Below are 21,388 nucleotides of genomic sequence, written 5' to 3' on the forward strand. Positions count from 1 at the left end.
CTATCTCACTCTTTTGATCACTCTTTTTTTCAGCCTCTTCATTTTTGTTTTCAAAGGTCATCTCACTTTTTATTTCACTCTTTCTTTCGGCCTCATCTCTCTTTTTCTTTTTCAAGTGGTCCTCCAATACTTGCTTTGGGGACAAAGGAAGCAACACAATGGATTCTTTCTTTAAAACAAATGAATAACGATTTTTGAACCCATCATGAGTAACATGTCTATCAAATTGCCAAGGTCTACCCAACAAGATATGGCAAGCATGCATTGGCACCATATCACACAAAACCTCATCCACATACTTCCCAATAGAAAAAGACACTAGAACTTGCCTATTTACTTTCACCTCCGCACAATCATTCAACCATTAAAGCCTATATGGTTGAGGATGTTTTATTGTAGGCAATCCCAATTTTTTCACCATTTCAACACTAGCCACATTAGTGCAACTCCCCCCATCTATGATTACATTGCAAACCCTACCATTCACAAAACATCTAGTGTGGAACAAATTCTCCCTTTGGCTAGCCTCCTCATTCTTGACTTGAGCACTCATGATTCGCCTAGTCACTAGCGCTTCTCCTACAACAGCTCCATATCCCTCATCGGGATCCTCCAATGCAGGCATATCATCATCACTACCCTCGCCATCTCCCTCACTTTGAGACTCATACTCACCATAATCATTCAAGATCATCACCCTCTTATTAGGACAATCACTAGAAATATGACCCATTCCTTGACACCTAAAACATCTAACATCTCTATAACGATTAGAAGGAGTTTCAGATTTACCTTGTACTCCTTGCTTAAGGGCCTCTTGCTTAGTGTCAAATCTTGGCTTGGGCACCACTTTATTTTCCTCATGCTTCACCCCGCTTGACCACCAAGAAGATGATGCACCTCCGGTTTGATTGGTGCGGCCAACTCCTCGCCTCTTGAGTTGTTGCTCCACCTTTATGGCCATTTGCACCATCTCGTCTAGATCTAAGTAGTGCCGAAGCTCCACTTGATCTTGGATCTCCCTGTTCAAACCACAAAGAAAACGAGCCATAGTTGCTTCATTATCCTCCTCAGTATTTGCCCTAATCATGAGTACTTCCATCTCCTTATAGTAGTCCTCAACACTCTTCAACCCTTGCCTCAAAGTTTGTAACCTCTTAAACATCTCCCTATAATAGTGGTAAGGCACAAACTTCTTCCTCATTACACTCTTCATCTCATCCCAAGATTCAATAGGTCTCTCATTATACTTTCTTTTAGTGGTCACTAATTGATCCCACCAAATGAGAGCATAGTATAAGAATTCAACCACCACCAACCTCACCTTCTTTTGTTCGGAGTAGTGGTGACATTCAAATACGAACTCTACCCTCTTTTCCCATTCTAGGTACGCCTCCGGGTCAGATTTCCCATGGAATGAAGGGATTTTCATCTTAATGCTACCCATGTGACCATCTTCCCTAGTCTCCTCATACCTACCCCTCATAGCTTCTCTTCTTCCTCTCCCAAATCCTCTATCTCTTCCATTCCTACCCCAATTCTCATTTTGACTCTCATCGCCTCCTCCTAGATCATACTCCTCGTCATCTTTACCCAAATCCTTAGGCTTAGGTTTACCCCCACTAACATTAACCTCAAGTTTACCCAACCTCTCATGCAACGACTCCATTTGGGTCGTCATCACCCTACTAAAATCCCCAAACAACGCATCTAGTTGGGCCTTGGACACCCCCGAATTCGAACTATCTCCTACCTCCCTCTCCATTTAATTTCAAGTTTGTACCTGCAAGAAAAGGTTAGTAAAAATAAAATAATCCTCACCCAAATGCTCACGGTCACTCCAAAGAAATTCACTCGTCTTTTCTCACAATTTTGTTTGCTCACAACAAATACTCACTAGTCACTCCAAAGAAATAACACTCACACTCAAGTAATATCACTCAAATTTGAGAATTCCCTCAAGAGCTTCAAGCTTTGTGTTTTGAGTAAATCAAACAACCAAGTTTCAACTTGTGAACAATTGCAACCGACTCACTTGGACCGTGTAAACACGAAATTCGAATATAATATATATATATATATATATAAATATATATATATATATATATATATATGTATGTATATATATATATATATATTTTGACTGTGAGAGACAATTAAATATGACTCTCTAAAGGAAATAGAACAAGATATCAAAAAGAATTAATGGTGAATTTTAGGAATTTTTGTACTCTTTTTTTTTTTTTTTTTGGCTTGAGTACTACTCGAAAATCTCAAAAAAAAAAAAGTCACCAACAAATTTCAAGAATCACAGATTCACGAAAAAAATTACGAAGAACGATAGAACAAAACAGATCTGAAAATAAACGAAGAAATAATACAGATCTGCAATTTAAGAACAAGGTAATTTACTTGAATTCAATAAACCTAAAGCTCTGATACCAAATGATGTGAATCTTGACACGAATAAATAGCAAACACGATTAAAAATAAATCGCACCCTATATTCAATTACGATAATAAGATTCGTATGTTTTTCCCGATCTTTTGAATCAAGTATTGTTGTGTTATTCACCTCTAAACTACGAAAGTCTAGCAACAAATAAACACGGAATAACAATCGAAAATTAGAACGAACCTTCGAAGAATGATGCCTACGACAATCCGCACAAGAACGATCGACAAACGCCACAAAGTTATAAACTTTGATAAGTTTGATTTGTTTTAACAAAGCTAAAGCCTTGAAAAGTTGAGAGAAAAATCTCACAAATTTGATAAACTCAAAAATAATATGTGTATTGTGTCTAGAATTTCGTCCAACATAGTCTAGATATCAAAAGATACCATGAAATCTAGTTTCCTAACAAAATAAAACTTTAAAAAAAGGTAATTTTGTCGCGCAGAAAACACTAGGCACGGACCCCGTGCAGACCTCCATGTCTGGGTCCGTGTACATACTGTAACTCATCTTCAGTCAGGATCAAGGGACACGGACCCCGTGCTCACCTCCGTGTACGGGTCCGTGTAGGCACTGTATTCGTCAAATACATAGGGCACGGACCCCGTGCCTGGGTCCGTCTGCAGGTCCGTGGAGATACTGGATTTGCTCATCTCATGAAGTACAGGACACGGACCCCGTGTGCAGGTCCGTGTGCAGGTCCGTCCAGACTCGGTCAGCTCCATCAATGCTTGAATGACATTCCGTTGGCCTCCAACCGTACTCCCATGCATCACGACTTCTTCAGGCTTGCTCATGACTCCTTGTAGTGCCTCCTTGAATCTCTTTAGTCGACCCCTCGTGATTGGTCCCTCTGGCAACTGCAAAGGATCACATGCTTTCCTTGGGACGTCCATATTTGCATCAATTAATTTTTAATTGCACGGAACATGAGCTGGACTGATCAAGAAGTTAGTTTGGTACTTGGACAGTAGATGTTCAAGGCACATGATTAGTGAAGCTAAAATGCTATATAAAATGGCTAGGTTTACTGGACCTAAGATCATATTTGAAGATGCTTCTCAAAGTAGAACCATGAGTAAGTGTAAGTTTATCCATTTTCACATTATCATTGAAGACAGATTACTTGTTGAAAATCTTAAATATAATTTGATTTACATAAGTTAGATGTGGGATAATGACTATTCAGTTGATCTCAATAAACATATATGTACTGACAAAGATAATTTTGGATGCATTATAAACACAGGTAACAGGGTGGCAACACATACAAAGTCATTTGACTACTCAACCTAGTCAACCGATGTGCTTCATTGCTTGTAACTTACTAAGGAACTGGTTGTGGCACAAGATGTTAAATAATTTAAATTTCAGAGTCATTTGAAATCTAATAAAGAATGATTTGTTCTCTGGTCTTTATCAAAACTGAATTTTCAAAAGACAAAGTCTCTTCACCCTGTCAATTTGGAAAGTAAGTTAGGTCATCTTTTAAAAACAAAGGGTGTAACTCATTAACTCGAAGCTTAAAACTATTGCATATGGACTTGTTTGGTCCTATTCCAGTCAATCATGAGCTTAGAAGAAATGAAATATACTCTAGTTATTGTTGATAACTTCTCAAGGTTCATTTAGGTAATTTCTTAAAATCAAATGATCAAATTGCAGCTCAACGAATCAAATCTTCAAAAGAACTAAATTTGTCAACCAAATTTATCTACCTTTTTAGAAAATCATGGAATCGGAGATGGGTTCTCAACAGCTAGAACGCCTCAACAAAATGGAGTTGCTGTCTTATTTCTGCACATATTTGTGAGTCAACTGATATTGACAATAGAGAATATAAAATTCAGTTTCCAACCCGAATAAATTAAGTTTAAAGAAGCGATTTGTGCTAATGTTTATTCAACCTCATTTCTAAACACTACGACTGGTTCTTTCATTTATTTTAATGTATTGATTTTGAAATAATATTAAACAAAAATATATTAATATATTTATATATGTAATTAAAACAATAATTTATATTAAAAATAAGAGTAAAAATATTTATTATTTCACTAAAGACAAATTTATTCGAGAAAATTAAATCTACAATGACACAATAATTACAAACTATATAAGTATTTACAATTATTTTTTGTAATTCACTAAAGTAAATAAATAATTTTTTATAAAAAAAAAATTATTTGAAAAGAAATAAACTATCTTAAAATTTGCTACAATATATTTTTGAATAAAAAATACTAACACAAATAATAATGTATTATGATAATTTAAAAAATGTCAGAAATTAATATTTTAATTAAACTGTTTGTCAACATATTTACGAAAAATTATTCAAGGTAGAAAAAAATTACATAAATTTTTTTGAGTAAATATTCTGTGAGATTGTCCTGCATATCTAAATTCATGAAATGAATTGATTCGATCCATATCTTGAGTGAAAATTAATATTTTTGACATACATCAATTTTTTTATATGAGTTGGTCGTATAGAAGATTTTTCTCACAAATTGACTCATAAAACAAATTAATAAGAGTTATTGTGAATTATTTTAATATTTTTTCTTATATTTAAAAAAGAAAAATGTATAAAAGGCATTGCATGTTTATATCAATATTTTAGAAAATCGTTTGAATGTAGACATTTTAGAGTAAAGAAAGAAATATGAAGTGCATTCTAAAAAAATTGAAATGTAAATAATACTTCCTTAAATGTTTGTATTAATGCTATCATTTGATTTAATTTCGATTACGATTTTGAATTCAATAATTTTATATATTTAATTTTTCATACTCTTTAAAATATTTAATAGATTATAAATTTTTTATATATTATTATGCTTTCAAATTTATAGTGAAAAATTTAATCATGAATTTTTGGTATTAACTATCTATGAATCCATATTATTATTATTATTAGCACTACAAGAAAAATGCTAAACGACAACGGATAAATCCGTTGTCGTTGACCATTTCAAATTATTGTAACTGAGGGTATTGTTGAAAGTGCGTTCAACGAAAACGGTTTTAAACTGTTGTCGTTTGCGATGGTTTTTCAAAAGAAAGACCGTCGCTAAGTCGCTATTTTTTACGTAAAATAAAAAAAATTACTTTGTATAATAAATCTACCAAAAAAACTTACAATCTGATTAAACTAATAATATTCATGATCTTAACTAACACTTTTAGAAATTTACTAAGAATTGAAGCGAAAAAACTTATCATATTTCGAAATTAAAATCGTCTAAGATAGAAAAATTTTCGTGTGAAGGAAATGGACCGAGGACGCAGATATTTATAGATAATTTACGACGGTTTTTGTTAAAGCAACGGTTATTATTTGAACCTTCACTATTAGAGACGGTTATGCTAAAGTTGTCGTTAATAGCGATGGTTGTTTAATAAAACCGTCGCTAAATATTGCAACAATTTAAGATAATTGTTATCGTTTGTCCAAAAAAAAAAACTAATAGACAACGGTTTATAAAAAAAACGTTTTTAGAAAACCGTTGTCGTAGACACATAAAAAACAATTGCTTATAAAAAAATGTTGTCTATGAGCGGGTTTTTTAGGCTACGACAACGATTTTTGATGAAACCGTTGTTAAAAGAAAAAAACACAACGATTGTAATAAAAAAAATTGTTGTCTTTACTGTGTTGTTGAATATCTATTTTCTTGTAATGTATTATTACTACTATCATTTAATTAGAAAGTTAGTATAAATATTTTATAAATGTTTAATTAAAATTTTTAAGAAAAGTTTAATAAATGATTTTTTTGAAAAATATTTATTTATTCTTTAAAATTTGATAGATAAATAATATTTGATTTTTTAATATTTTTTCTATTTTTTTTATTAGTAACATTTATACTCAATCAATATATCGAACAATAGAAAATAATTCAATTTTATGGAAATATTTTTATCCTTATTTGAATATGATATCAAATGGTATAATTTTTTATATAATAATTAAATATATTTATTGTATAAATAATTTTAAGTAATTATTTAAACGCTCATACTTACTAATTTTAATAGTCCGTACATATTCAATAGTATTAGGGTGAATGATGAGAATATTTTTATCCTAGAGCTTAAAGCATAAATGTATTTTTAAAAAGGTTTCTTCACTCAAAAATATATATTCAATATCATGAAGTTTTTTGGGTTTAGAAACTCTAACAATCTTGATTTTGATGATAAATTTATTATTATTATTATTGTGTTTCTAATATATTTACTCACGTGTGAAGTTGCTAACTCAAGATGGAAGCTGAAAGTCGAATTTAGCTAAACTGAAAATCCGACGAGTTTCAGTATTTTGATGACATCGCACAATTCGATAATTTGAATGACTAGCCGCCAAGACGACTGAACAAAAAGCTTAATTTGAGACAAGTTTTACTTCACTTCATTTGGGTTAAATCAGATGTTATCTAGGCAAACAGATCGTTGCAAGACCGAACTGATTGCACAGAAACAACAATCAGTTGAGCATGAGCAGCTGCGATATTTTGGCTAGAATGCTCAGCTCGTTGATCCAAAGTTGGGCTCAAGAAAAGTGTCCAGCAAGAAGGAAATAACCATTTCAATATCAGAAACAATATAGAAACTTTCCAAACGGTCATATTATTGCATCGAACGTATAAATAATTCTTTGATCATATAAATATAACATCTTGAAGATCAAATACAATCTTTTTAAGGGGATTCAAAGTATGTGCAATCTACATGAAGAAATAAGCTAGAATGAGAACATGCCCAAGTGTTGGGATACATTTGAGAGGTACACACGCTGTAATTGATTAAATCCTCACACAATCACCCACACATATACATGAGAGTTGGGCTTCAAAGTTTAGTTGAGTGAGTCTTCATACAAAGACATTAAAATTGTATTTGTAGTATAGACATAAGAGACGTTAAACATTATGCATATTGTGAGGTTGCGGCCTACAATCAAGAGTGTGTTAGGAGTTTCAATTTAGTAAAAGATAAGTTCTAAGTTAAAATGAGTTTGTAAAAAGAGTTGTATAAATCAAAGTCTTCTAGTGGATTCTTCTCAAGAAGAAGAAGTGATGATGTAATAATTGTTAATATCAGAACATACTTAAAAAAAATTAGTGTCTATTTATTTATAGCATTTAATCATAGCTACTATTTGTAAGTTGCATTGTTGAATCATTTTATGTGTATTTCAAATACAAAAATATTGCATACCAAGTGTTTGATAAAATGCATCAACTAAAATGGTTTTACTCATTCAACTTGCATACATTTTAAATACTTTATAAAATGTTTAATAGATTTCTACGAATGATTGTTTTGAGTATGTTTCGTTTGGTTTGAAAACCAAACTCGATTTAAATTATCGGTGTTCAATATTTCATGAACTGAACTATTGTAGATGAACGATTATCTCTCAATCTATCCTATCAAAGTTCTTGATTCAAGCATTGAAATTAATCATCATACCATCTAGAAAATAGGTCTATGTTTACAAAAAAAATCTATATGATTATATACCATATATTATATTATAATAGATGGGGATATTCGAAATAGCAATTACCTGCAATGTAGGTTAATTGGTGGCGTGTAATTAATTAGAGCGATTATACAAATTAAGTTTGTAGATAAACTTATTAGGGATGATATTCAAAATATCCTTTAAAATTGTATATTTTGTGTTTTGGCTTTATAAGTATTCAAATTTGAGTTTTGATCGAGTAGGTTATGTTGTGTTTTGGCTTTTGATCCCTTTATGATGGAATGTTAATGCGGCCTTAAATATATCAGTATTTTCTGATGTCACGTCAACATTCCAGTTAAAACCAAACATAAAATAGGCAAATTTAAATGAATATTTTAGCTATTTTCCCTAAGTCTTCAAATTAATTCAAATGTAATTACGTTAGCAAATTATTGGGCTGGTGTTATTATCGTTAAGCCCAACTTGTTTCCAAACTGGGCTTTCAATTAAATAAGTGCCATAGGACCCAAAAACTGAATAAATAAATCTGTGTTCAACAATCGAAACCCTAGCTTTTTAATTTATACTGCAGTCAGCTATACAGATCGGCTAGACTGAGAATCGCAGCGGAGGTGGCGGCGTAAAACTATGGTGAACGTCTCCTTTTATCGCAACTGTAAGCCCCATTTGATTATTCATTAAGCTATTGATGACAGATGTATCAGTTCGAGAATTATCGATATAGTTTTGTGTTTGATTGTGGCGTAGTCGTCTTCTTACTCATTTCGTGCTTTATTTTTTCTCCCGTTGAATATGTATTCTGTTTATATTTGATGGAATTCCAGTGTTTTCAGTTGATTTCCTGGTTTTGTGCGGAAATAAAACGCTTCTTTGATTTTATTTTCTTAGAGTATCTAGCAATAGATGTAATATAGTTCCTGTAAATTCAGCTAATTTGCTGGTTTTATGGTAAGAAGAATGCTGCCGTAATTTTATAGTGATACTTAGATCTATTGAGATTACAGCATGACACAAGAAGGTTGTCCTGAACCTCTCATCTGTTGTAATGTAGTATTGATTGTATAGATTATGTTCTGCCCTAATGTTGGAGCTGGAATATTGTATATTGATGCTGGAAGATAAAATGATTTGCTAGTGTTACATGTTGTGCATACTGATGCTGGAAGATAAAATGAATCGCTGGCTTTACGTGTTGTGCCAGACGTAACATTAAAGTTTGACATGCATTCAAAGGTAATTATACATATGACTAGGTTTTTTCAGTTACTTGAGCTTTTCAGTAAGGGTGATCCCTTGAATTGGGGTATGTCCACATACTGCAATGAATTAGTCGTCATGCGTTCATAAAATCCCGAAAATCACATGCTTAGGCGACGGGCAAAGCCCAGGGATAAGCCAAGGTGTAACCTTCAGTAAATGGCTCGCTCGCCGAAACATTTGGTGTAGTGGCTCAAAGTGCTCTTTGAATACATCTTAAATTATGCGATGGTGAAATCGAAGTGCGATGCATTATTTTATCCATATTTTCTTGTGTTGTAACAGATATTTGTGTTATTATTGTCAATAATTTGTAAATTGTATTTTAGATGCTATTAAAAAAAAGATGTATCTAAATTATGGAATATGATAATGCATTTATGTAGCCTAGCCTCCAGGGCACGTATTTAGTGCACTTAGCGGCCATAATAAACGTTATCATGTTTCATATCGAGCTTATGGACTTTTGCATGTCCTGGATTCAGATGGGAAGACCTTTAAGAAACCGCGCCGACCTTATGAGAAGGAGCGATTAGATGCTGAGCTAAAGCTTGTTGGAGAATATGGTCTGAGGTGCAAGAGGGAGCTGTGGAGGGTGCAGTATGCACTGAGCCGTATTAGGAATGCTGCAAGAATGCTTTTGACTCTTGACGAGAAGGATCCTCGTCGCATTTTTGAGGGTGAAGCCCTTCTGAGGAGGATGAACAGGCACGGGCTACTAGATGAGAGCCAGAACAAGCTCGATTATGTATTAGCCCTCACTGTCGAAAACTTCCTAGAGCGCCGCCTCCAAACTCTGGTGTTCAAGGCTGGTATGGCCAAGTCTATTCACCATGCGAGAGTGCTCATCAGGCAAAGGCATATCAGGTATATATTTGACGCAGACTCCATGTCGATTCTTTTGCATAGCTGAGATTAATCTAGCATGTGATAGTTTAAACGTAATTTTTAATTTGTAATATATATGCAGCATTAGCTATTACAGAATTTAAATAAAATCATGATGGCCAAGATGAGGTGTCGGGTATATGCTTTTATTGGTCTTTCATGGTCTCCCCCTTCAATAAAGCTTAAGAATGCACATGCAAGCCTGAGTTTCTCTAACTTGTCAACGCCCACTTTCTTTCCTCCTATTATTTTGGTAGGATATCATATGCATGATATACGCAGTCATATGTTAGTCATTGCCTTTTATCTTGTGCCAACTTTTCTTGGATATCTTTACACTCAATGTATCAACAACTGCATGAATCCTCCAGATTCTTGATACTTCGTATGTTGACATACATGAAGACTTCAAGTGTCGTGAATTGCACTCATTATCTAAAGTTTATTTATAATACCTTAGGGTAGGGCGGCAAGTTGTTAACGTGCCCTCTTTTATGGTGAGGGTAGACTCCCAAAAACATATTGATTTTTCCCTCACAAGCCCATTTGGTGGTGGCCGTCCTGGTAGAGTTAAGAGAAAGAACCAAAAGGCAGCTGCAAAGAAGGCGTCTGGTGGTGACGGTGATGAAGATGATGAGGAATGAGAAGCAGTAATGCATCACTTAGCTGCAATAATGTTAGGAAACATCTTTTTGAGTTCATCTGTGCTGCTCATGCAGTGATAATAATATCATCTATATACTGCCAGTGGTTTTCATTGATTATTCGTTTTCAGCTTCGTTTATAACTTCTATTTAGATATTTGGTTTAGATTCGGATAAATCTGTGACCATGTTCCTATTATTGGTGTTAAATAATTGCTGTTTCTGTTGGAGATGTTCTTGCATCTTTAATTCACTCATTCGCACTGACTCGTATTCATATTTGCTGTCTAGGATACTTATGCATACTCTATTGCAATGATTTTATTAACGTTTTATTTGTGCGACGAATGAAGTATTTTTTAGGTAATTAATTATCAAATTAGTAAATATTAACACCGAGAACTTATCAAAATTATTGATATATTGTAATGAATATATTTTAAATTTAAATATTATTATAAAAAGAATTTATATAAAAATATTTATATCATTTGAGATAAGCAACAAAATGATGATAATAAATTTTTTTAAATTGAATTTTTTCTCATTGATTGAATGAAAATAGAAAAATCTGTCTAAAAAGTCATATATTACTTTGTCTATAAAAATTTTAAATAATAAATAAATATTTTTGAAAAATCAAAAAATTTGTTTAGTAAATGAATAAATTTGATAATAGTTTTTAATTGATTTTGAGAACATGTAAAAAATATATTGAAATTTTAATTAAGATACATAATAATAATACTAATAATAATAATAATAATAATAATAATAATAATAATAATAATTTACAAACAATCATGATTACGATTTTTAAAAAATTTGGAAAAAAATCTATATAAATTTTTATATTTTATTTATTATTATAGAGAACAGCAATATATATATATATATATATATATATATATATATATATATATCGCTCTTCTCTATAATATTAAATAAAATATAAAAATATATATAATGATTTTTTCCCAAATTTTTTAAAAATCATAATATATATATATATATATATATATATATATATATATATATATATATATAATAATTGAAATTAAATGAAATGATATAAAAATGTAGAGACTTAAATTTAATTTATATTTTTAATGGACTTCAAATACAGTTTTGAATTTTTTAAAAAAAATAAAATATTTCATATTTAACTACTTATTTATTTCATACACATATGTGATTTTAAAAAAATTAGTGGACCTCATGTATGTGTGACTAAATTTGGGTCCTTGATTCTATCATGAGGGTAATGCCCCTACATATAGTATAAAATCAACCTAATTAACCTGTGAACAATCACCACAATTTGTCGGGATTTGAGTTTATGAGGCCTTTGTCATGTTTTCCAGATGAAGGAAAACAATCGAATCCCATACTAAGAAAACAAAGTCGTGGGATACGAATAAGAGTGAGTCTCATATGAGACCGTCTTATGGATCTTAATCTGTGAGACGGGTCAACCCTATCGATATTCACAATAAAAAGTAATACTTTTAGCATAAAAAATAATACTTTTTCATGGATGACCCAAATAAGAGATATGTCTTACAAATATAATCCGTGAGACGGTCTCACACAAGTTTTTGTCTACGAATAAATGTGAATGTATAATTAGTTACAACCATTTTAGATTTAATATAGAATTGATTATTATTTTATACTTAGTATAAAATATAATATATGAATATTAAATAATAGATACACGCAATATAATCAGTTTTAGATAATATTATTTATAATATTTTAAATTTGAATTTGGGTCATCCATGAAAAAGTATTACTTTTTATGCTAATAATATTACTTTTTATTGTGAATATCGGTAGAATTGATCTGTCTCACATATAAATATTCGTAAGATCGTATCACAATAGACATATTCATATAATACAAACCAATTATATAATATCATACTCGTGCAATTTCAAAATCTTATCTATTGACAGCGAATAAATTAAATTCAAATACACAATAAAGATATATTGAAAAATTCTGTAAGTCCTAATAATAGTGACAGTGACCCATAGCAGACACGGCACGGACCTTATTTGTGATCACATCCAATTTTGTCTTTTTCTAACATTAAAAACTTCCTTCGTTGTTTGGTTTTAAGTATTTTTCGTGATTTGTCTCTAACCCTATATAAATATAATATAATATAATATAATATATAAAGAGAGACATATTGCGTGGTGAAGGAGATGGTGTTGTCCATCTTTTATATATACTTAGTAATAGTGACACATGCATAACAAATATTATACTCATAAATTGAAAAAAAAAATCGAAATTAGCTAACTGAATTTTTTGTACGTACTGTAATATTTTCAAAATCAATATAAAAGAAGAAGATTTAAAAAATAAAAACAAAACGTAGATAATTAAAGTTGAAGTAGTTTAGTGAGAGAAAAATCTGCGTTACGATTTATAAGAGTAGTGAAGAAAGTAGACGGTTTTTTATTACTATTTTTCCCCTTGAGTATGTGATTCATGTTGAAATAATATATTTGAATATTGAAAAAGTAATAGTTGAATATTTGAATGTTGAAAATAAGAGTTGTAAAGTTAGAAATTTGTGTGTGATGATGTAGGTAATGATGTATTTTATTTTTTGGATTATGTGTAATGAAACTCTATAAATAGATCTCTCATTTGTGAAGAAAATCACAATTGAGTAGAGAGAAAAATATTATAAAGTGTGTAGTTTGGTAAATTTTGTGAGTTTGAGATTTTTACTTTTTACCATAAATTTTTACTTTTTCACAACACGTTATCAGCACGAAGCTCTAAAAGTCCTACATACTTTTCCAAGCTCCAAACAGAAGAAAAAGGTAACAAAAGTAATAATATTTATTTTACTGTTATTTATTTATTGTGTATTTATTTAATATACAATATAATGTTATTATTAGAAATAATAAAAATAAATTTTTCATAAACTTGTTATAAATCCTGGGAGGATGTTAAGACGACATCCCACACTCCCGGTAAGGGATACGACAAGTATAAAAGCCTATAAGGTTTTTAAACAAAATAAATTATGACACTCATTATAATATTATGATATGATATACATAATTATTTAAACATGTCTAATATTATATATACTATATTATTACCATAAAATTATACAAATACATACCTTTATTTTTTTTGTACACCAACGGTCATAAATGGTAAAAAACGGCTAGTTTTTGCCCTATAAATATGATCTCACAAACACATTCAATCACTCCAACTTTCTCTTCTTCTCTAAAAATTATTCATCATCAAATTTTTCGAAAAAAAAGAAGATGGCTTTCTCAAGGATATTTTTAATTATTTTGGTTATCATACTCACGAGTCTTGTATTTATCGGAGAATATCCTCCTCGTGCGTTTTCTTTATTTTTACAAATACTTGTACTTGTTGTTTATCCGTTACTTTGTATTGCAATATTTATTAACTAATAAAATGCATCGTAATTTTTTTTAGTACCACCATGTCAAATTTAACAAAGCTCGAATTTATTGCGCTCGACATCACGGGAAAGAATTATATGCCATGGACTCTAGATGTAAAAATGCATCTTGAGTCATTGGGTCTAAGCGAGACTATTAAAGAAAATGGCATATGCACGTCACAAGAAAAGGCAAGAGCCATGATATTTTTGCGTCGACATCTCGACGATGGATTGAAATGTGAATATCTGACTGAAAAAAATCCCATGGCTTTGTGGAAGGGATTAAAAGAAAGATTTGAACATATAAGGGAAGTTATACTTCCGACCGCCCGGGATGAATGGAATACACTGAGATTCCAAGATTTTAAAAAAGTCAGTGATTACAATTCGGCGATGTATAGAATAATCTCGCAATTAAAATTTTGTGGACATGAGGTCACAGAATCTGAGATGCTTGAAAAAACATTTTCCACATTTCATGCATCAAATATTACTATACAGCAACAATATAGAGTACGCGGATTTGCGAGATATTCTGAGCTCATCGCCTGTCTTCTTGTGGCGGAAAAGAACAATGAGCTATTAATGAGAAATCATCAGTCCCGACCCACTGGATCAACAGCATTTCCCGAAGTAAATGCTGTAAGTAAAAATGAATTTAAACCTCGGAACCAAAATCAAATTCATAGACAAGATTTTGGTCGAGGTCGAGGTCGTGGACGTGGACGTGGAATTGGCCGTGGTCGTGGTCGAGGCCGTGGTTTTGAAAATAATAGAGATAGTTATTTTTATAACTCATCTCAAAAGAGCGTCCCAAACCATCCACAGAAAAGACATCATGAGAATACAAGTATTAATGAGAATCACTCAAAAAGATATGAAAGTTCTTGTTACAGATGTGGTACTCCAGGACATTGGTCCAAAGTTTGTCGAGCCCCTGAGCATCTTTGTAAACTTTATAAAGAATCATTAAAGCGGAAAGAAAAGGAGACCAACTTCACTGAATGCAGTGACCGTTTGAGTGATTCAACTCATTTTGATGCTGGTGATTTTATGAATGATTCTCTGGAAATGATCAATATGTTGGTGGGATAGAAATGAACAATATTGATAGTGCAGATTTTCTCAACGATTTCTCTGAAAATGAACAATATAATGGTAGAATATAAATGTACAATAATTTATTTTTCATGTATTCATAGAATAATGTTTTATTGTATAATTTTGATATGTGTTATATTTAATATATATTGCCAGTAATTTTATTTCATTGCATTTTTTTTGAAGTTCAAATATGGAAAATGCTATGAGCAAAGCTGAAGTTTGCATACCCGATAGTGGTACAACGCACACTATCCTCCGAGATAAAAGATATTTCTTGGAACTAAAACAAACAAAAACAACGGTGGATACAATATCAGGTCCTGTAGACTTGATTAAAGGATGTGGTAAAGCACAATTTTTGTTACCTAATGGTACAAAATTTTTGATCAATGATGCTTTATATTCACCACAATCGAAAAGAAATTTGTTGCGTTTTAATGATATATATTCCCATGGGTATGATACTCAAACAATGAATGAAGGGAATGAGAAATATATGTGTCTTATCACATATAAATCAGGAAAGAAATATGTGATTGAAAAACTATCAATGCTCCCTACTGGATTACATTATACACATATAAGTCCCATTGAATCAAACATGGTAGTTGTTAATTCTTCGATATTAACCAATTGGCATGATCGATTGGGACATCCTGGTTCAACAATGATGCGAAGAATTATAGAAAATACACATGGTCATCCACTGAAAGACCAGAAGATCTTTCAGAATAATAAGTTTCAATGCAAAGCATGTTCTCTTGGAAAACTTATTATAAGACCATCACCAGTCAAAATCCAAACTGAATCACCAATGTTTCTTGAACGTATTCAGGGTGATATTTGTGGACCAATCCATCCACCATGTGGACCATTCAGATACTTTATGATATTGATTGATGTAATGCCCAAGAATTATAGAATTGATAAACCAAGATTGTTAATCTTCGTTAATGTAAGACTCGAAAAATATGAGAATGCATGACATGCAATGAGGGAAGAAAGATTTGAGAAACCAGGTGTTGCATGATCAGAAAACTAGAATTTAGAAGTTGCACAACCGCACCCGCGGTGCTAGCACGACCGCACCCGCGGTGCATGTGCAGAAAATTAAGTACAAATCCCGTAGACACACCGCACCCGCGGTATTAGACGGAGCGCACCCGCGCTGAGGACACCGCACCCGCGGTCTTGCAAGAAGCGCACCCGCGGTCTGAGCTGCCGAGAGAATGGCTAGGATCACCGCTTGAGCGCACCCGCGCTCCTTACACTCACCGCACCCGCGGTCTTACGTGCAGCAAGAAAAACTATGCCACGTTTTATTCGGTTGCATGCAGTATATATGATAGTTACACGTGGTTTCTCTCAGAATTTCAGAAAAGGGTCGAAGGTTGGAGAGGAAAAATCCTTACGCCTTTTAGATTTGTGATTTCGAAGAATCCGTGCATCAGAATTCGAATCCGAACGCAGTATCGAGTTCCTCTCGACTCGAGCTACACAAGGACGTAAGTTTTATTACGTTTTGAGATGTTTTGTAATTATGATGTTGTCAGAATTGAATATGAATCAGATATGACATTTCTGCTACCGTAAATATTGTATAATCGAAGTCAGATTGAAGAACAGATTGTTTCTGTATTTGTTATGAATTTCAGAGTTGATTTGACTGAGATTTCATGACAGATTTGTATTGTTATTGAGATTATGACTGATATTGTTATTGATTACGAAGTCTGATATTATATCTGTGATGTTTAGACTGACGGGGTTATCGAGACAGTATTGTTATGCCGTCGAAACATCAGTTAAATTAGATTGTTCAGATTCAGATATGAATTCGATTATATTGTGATATCATTGATATGAGTCAGATTGTATAGTGTTCAGATATTGATCAGATTATGTACTGAATTGAGTATTGATTAGAACAGATTGTGAATTGAGTTAGTCATTGATACTATGTATTCGATATTGTCTTTTCAGATTGGATATGGACAGATTTGACTTCGAGACTTCGTCTTCGTCAGACCGGGACGACAAAGGTATAATTCATGTGATATCTGGGAAAATATAACTCAAATCAGATCTCATTTGAGTTTCCCAATAAAATCACATACTTGATTATTGTTTATCTTTTGATATGATTATGATTTGTTTATAGACTTATATTCAAATGTTTTGAAAAGAGCATGCTTTGTTTACAGATTGTTATACATTGCATTTGAGATAGGAAAGTTTGACAGATAGTCAGGCTTCTAGACGTTCGGTGTATCGTTACATAGGAGCAGACACCCTCCTATTGTAGATTATTCGATACAGATATGATCGAAGTCTAGGAATAAGACGTACGTCACCCCGATTGGGAGGGTAGGTGACAGACAGTGACGTCTTATTCACCCCGGGATCCCTAGAGATATAGTTGAGTCGAGTCTAGACATGATTTGACTAGAACTGCATGTGGTTATGAATGTGGTTTCATAGACTATGAACCCCATGTTTATTGCTTTCAGTCATGACAGCATGTTTATATGACTTGATTTAAATTGCATGTGTATCTGAATTGGGTTGCATGCTTATTTTGATTTGATTTAATAGATTATGAAATCTATTACTTTTGAATATGTTCATGATAGCATGTTTTATGATTTAGATTGTTTCTGTACATGCTTACAATGTTTTATACTGGGATTTGTTCTCACCGGAGTTATCCGGCTGTTGTCGTGTCTGTATGTGTGCATGGCAACAGGTGGGGCAGGATCTGGGTCTCGAGCTAGATGAGAGATTGATGATAGCGTGGAGATCTCGGGCGTTGAAGATTTCTAGTGTTTGCTTATTAGACTTGTACTACTGATATTTGTAGTTGGTATTTAAACACTAGCGTATGATTGTACTAGACAGACTTGTAGGTACATTATGTTGTTTAATTAATATAGAGACATGTTATGCTTTAATTATACATTTGAGTTCATGTTAAAAGCAAAAATTTGACCCACATTTTCGAGCAAAGATCCAATAAATCCCAAAAGAATTGAGTTAGAGCCCGGGTCCCCACAACAGGTGGTATCAGAGCAATAGATCCTTTAGACTGAGATAGTCAGAACTGATAGAATTTACAGATTGAGTTAGAAGGGAATGAGCGGGGTAGATTGCATTTTCTTCCTTGCATGTGCTTGCTAGCATGAGATTTATGTCAATGTTGACTTACGTGATGTGTGCTAGCATGGCTTATCGCTTTCCCTAGTACATGTTGTATTATATCTGAATTGATTTCAGCATGTAAATACCAAGCCTGAATCAGAATCGATTCCAGATCAGAGGTATATGTTCAGAAGAGGGCTGAGATAGATTGTATAGATTGCGTACTAATCTGTTTGATATTCAGATATACCGCCTAGGAGAATTCCAGAAAGGGGCAGTACTTCGACTGAACAGATAGATGTATCAGAGACTCCGATAGAAACGCAGATGAAGAGATTTCAGTCGTCTCAACCGCCGATTCTGAAAGGAACTGAGACGTCAGTAGATTGTGAGAATTGGCTTGAGGAGATAGAAATGGTGTTTGAATTCCTTGGTTTCACAGATGAGTGTAGAGTTAACCTGATTGAGAACCAATTGCAAGAGACTGCAAGAAGATGGTGGTTACTAACCAAAGGAGCTTTAGAACAAAACCGTTCAGTGATTTCGTGGAAGATTTTTAAATTTGAATTCTATCAAGGATTCTTCCCTACATCGTACAGACAGGATAGAAGTGCAGAATTTGCAAACCTGAGACAGAATCAGATGAGTATTGATGAGTATTTGGCTCAGTTCTTCACCTTATTACGTTTTGCCCCTCTTGTGGCTAGGAATGATGATGCGATGTCTAGCCAGTTCATTCAGGGATTGAATCCAGAAATACGTACATTGGTGAGTGTGAAGCAATCGAATAGTTTTGCTGATACATTGAACAGAGCCAAAAGAGCAGAAACGGTTCTGATAGGACAACAGGGAGCATCGTTTGATCTTCCAGCACCGAATCCACAACAACTGCCTTCCAGAGTTGAGATTGGCAGTAGCAGTGGTAAAAAGAAAGAACCATTGAAGATCGAAAAGAAACAGTTTAAGAAATTAGGAGGTGGACAGAGTAGTTCATCTAGCTCCAGTGTTTCCAGTCTGAGTTATACTGGAGTATATTGCAGAACTTGCGGAGGAAGACATTCCACAGAACACTGTCAAGGAGTACTTAGTAGATGCAATGTCTGTAAACAGCCGGGACACTTTGCGAGAGTTTGTCCTCAAAGAAGTTCCCGAAGATTTTAGGGAACAGAATTGTTAAAGAATCACGACTGAGAAGTAGCTTCAGAACGCACAACAGGTACTATTCTTTTATGATTATGATGCATATGTATTGATATATATACTAATGCATTTCATATGATTACATTTGATGGGGTAGCATGGAGATATGATGTATCTGTTGGGTTTGTTTGTACTGTAGTATTGATGTCCTTTCTTGTGGAGGAAATGATGATATCAGAAATTTCTGTATATATTGTATACTACAGTGAGATGAGAATGAAATAGAAATAGATTGTGATGTACTTGTGTTTCTGATTTGAACGCATTATTGATATGCATATGCTGAACAAGTACAGACATATTGTAAAATTTTTCCCGAAAATGGTAAGAGTCAGACCAGAGATGACTGGTCAGTGGAAATACCCCGATAAGGATGTTAGATTTAGAATTCCTTTGATATCTGTATTGTATATGTGATTCGATTAATGCGGAAAGGAGCAGATTGCATCCTTCTGTATTCAGTAGATCTACTGAGATTGAGCCTAGCATTGGCAGATTTGCCAGTGATATACGAGTTGGCTGATGTTTGCCCAGATGAGATTTTGGATTTGTTGTAATCTCAAAAGATAGACTTCAGAAATTGAATGTAGATCAGGTAGTGTGTGTATGTTAAATTCAATACAGAATGATATTGAATATACAGAATAATACATACCGAATTGAAAGAATTGAATATTTGAAGATTGTAGTGAATATTCTGAGAAGTAGGATTATTGTATACAGAAATTATTCAGATAAGAATTCCGCTTGAAACAGATTGTATTCAGAGTAAATGAGATCTGATGTTAGTATACAGATTGACTTTGATACAGTTGAGATTGCAATCAGTGACAGATAGGATATCGATATTAGAAAGGTCAGAAATTTCAGAAATGTCAGAATTGTTAGAAATGTATTATGTCTGATTTGACAGATTATCTTATTCGATTATTGCTTTATATCTGCAGTGTATTGTTATTGTTCTAAATCAGTATTCGTGATATCTTGTATTGGTTGGGGAGCATATTATATTGGCAGATGATATATAGCAGTTGATCATAATGGCATGAACATTTGATTGATTTGTCAGAATCGATAGTATTGTTAGAACTTACAATCCTATATATTGACTAGATTAGTATAGATTAGTGTTATTCTGAATCAGTATTGATACAGATTTTATGAACCGTTGAGAGTATATACAGTTCAGCTTGTATCAGAGATGAATTCGAGAATTTCAGCAGTTCAGAAACGTGATCAGAGTGGTCAGAACAGTATTTCGATAATCAGCGCAGAGTATCGGTCAGAGAAACAGATATGTGACTTTGTGGTCTGTATTAGACTGATTGTGTCATGATGTCAGAATGTTACAGAATTGTATAACAGAATTGATATTGATAGTCAGAGCCGAATACCAGGTAGGTATTTTTTTCTTTACTTTATGTTATTAACTGATTTGGTTATACCGAGTCTGAAATCACAGATAGTGTCAGAAATGCATTGTAGTGGATTCAGTGTTCATTTTGCTGACTGAGAATGTATGAGATTCGAACAGACAGGTACGATATAGACAGATTAGATCAGTCGTGACAGAATTTGTGCAGAAATGTTGGCAGAAATTGTACTGATACGTCTGAATCGCTAACAGAGAATACAGAAAGAAAGAAATCAGAAGATTTATTACAGACTTAGTATATTTCTGATTCGACATGGGGAGTATATTTCGATGAATTTCGTAATAAGATTATCCCAATATTTTCCA

General features: G+C 32.9%; 1 protein-coding gene across 1 annotated transcript; it reads left to right on the forward strand.

The window, feature by feature from the left end:
- Window positions 1-8,480: 8,480 nt before the first annotated feature.
- Window positions 8,481-10,984, forward strand: LOC140833799 (small ribosomal subunit protein uS4y-like). Its single transcript, XM_073198219.1, has 3 exons — window positions 8,481-8,616; window positions 9,704-10,085; window positions 10,567-10,984. The coding sequence occupies exons 1-3, from the start codon at window positions 8,589-8,591 to the stop codon at window positions 10,748-10,750; spliced, it is 594 nt and encodes a 197-aa protein (XP_073054320.1). The 5' UTR covers window positions 8,481-8,588; the 3' UTR covers window positions 10,751-10,984.
- The last annotated feature ends 10,404 nt before the right edge of the window (window positions 10,985-21,388 follow it).

This window comes from Primulina eburnea, chromosome 6 (assembly GCF_022965805.1).
Source record: "Primulina eburnea isolate SZY01 chromosome 6, ASM2296580v1, whole genome shotgun sequence".
Classification (NCBI taxonomy): Eukaryota; Viridiplantae; Streptophyta; class Magnoliopsida; order Lamiales; family Gesneriaceae; genus Primulina; species Primulina eburnea.

Excerpts from the sequence above, each read along its gene's own strand:
- LOC140833799 (XM_073198219.1), top strand. The coding sequence starts at position 8,589 with ATGGTGAACGTCTCCTTTTATCGCAACT. Across the intron at positions 8,617-9,703 it reads CGTCTCCTTTTATCGCAACT|ATGGGAAGACCTTTAAGAAA; the intron begins GTAAGCCCCATT and ends TCCTGGATTCAG. Across the intron at positions 10,086-10,566 it reads ATCAGGCAAAGGCATATCAG|GGTAGGGCGGCAAGTTGTTA; the intron begins GTATATATTTGA and ends ATAATACCTTAG.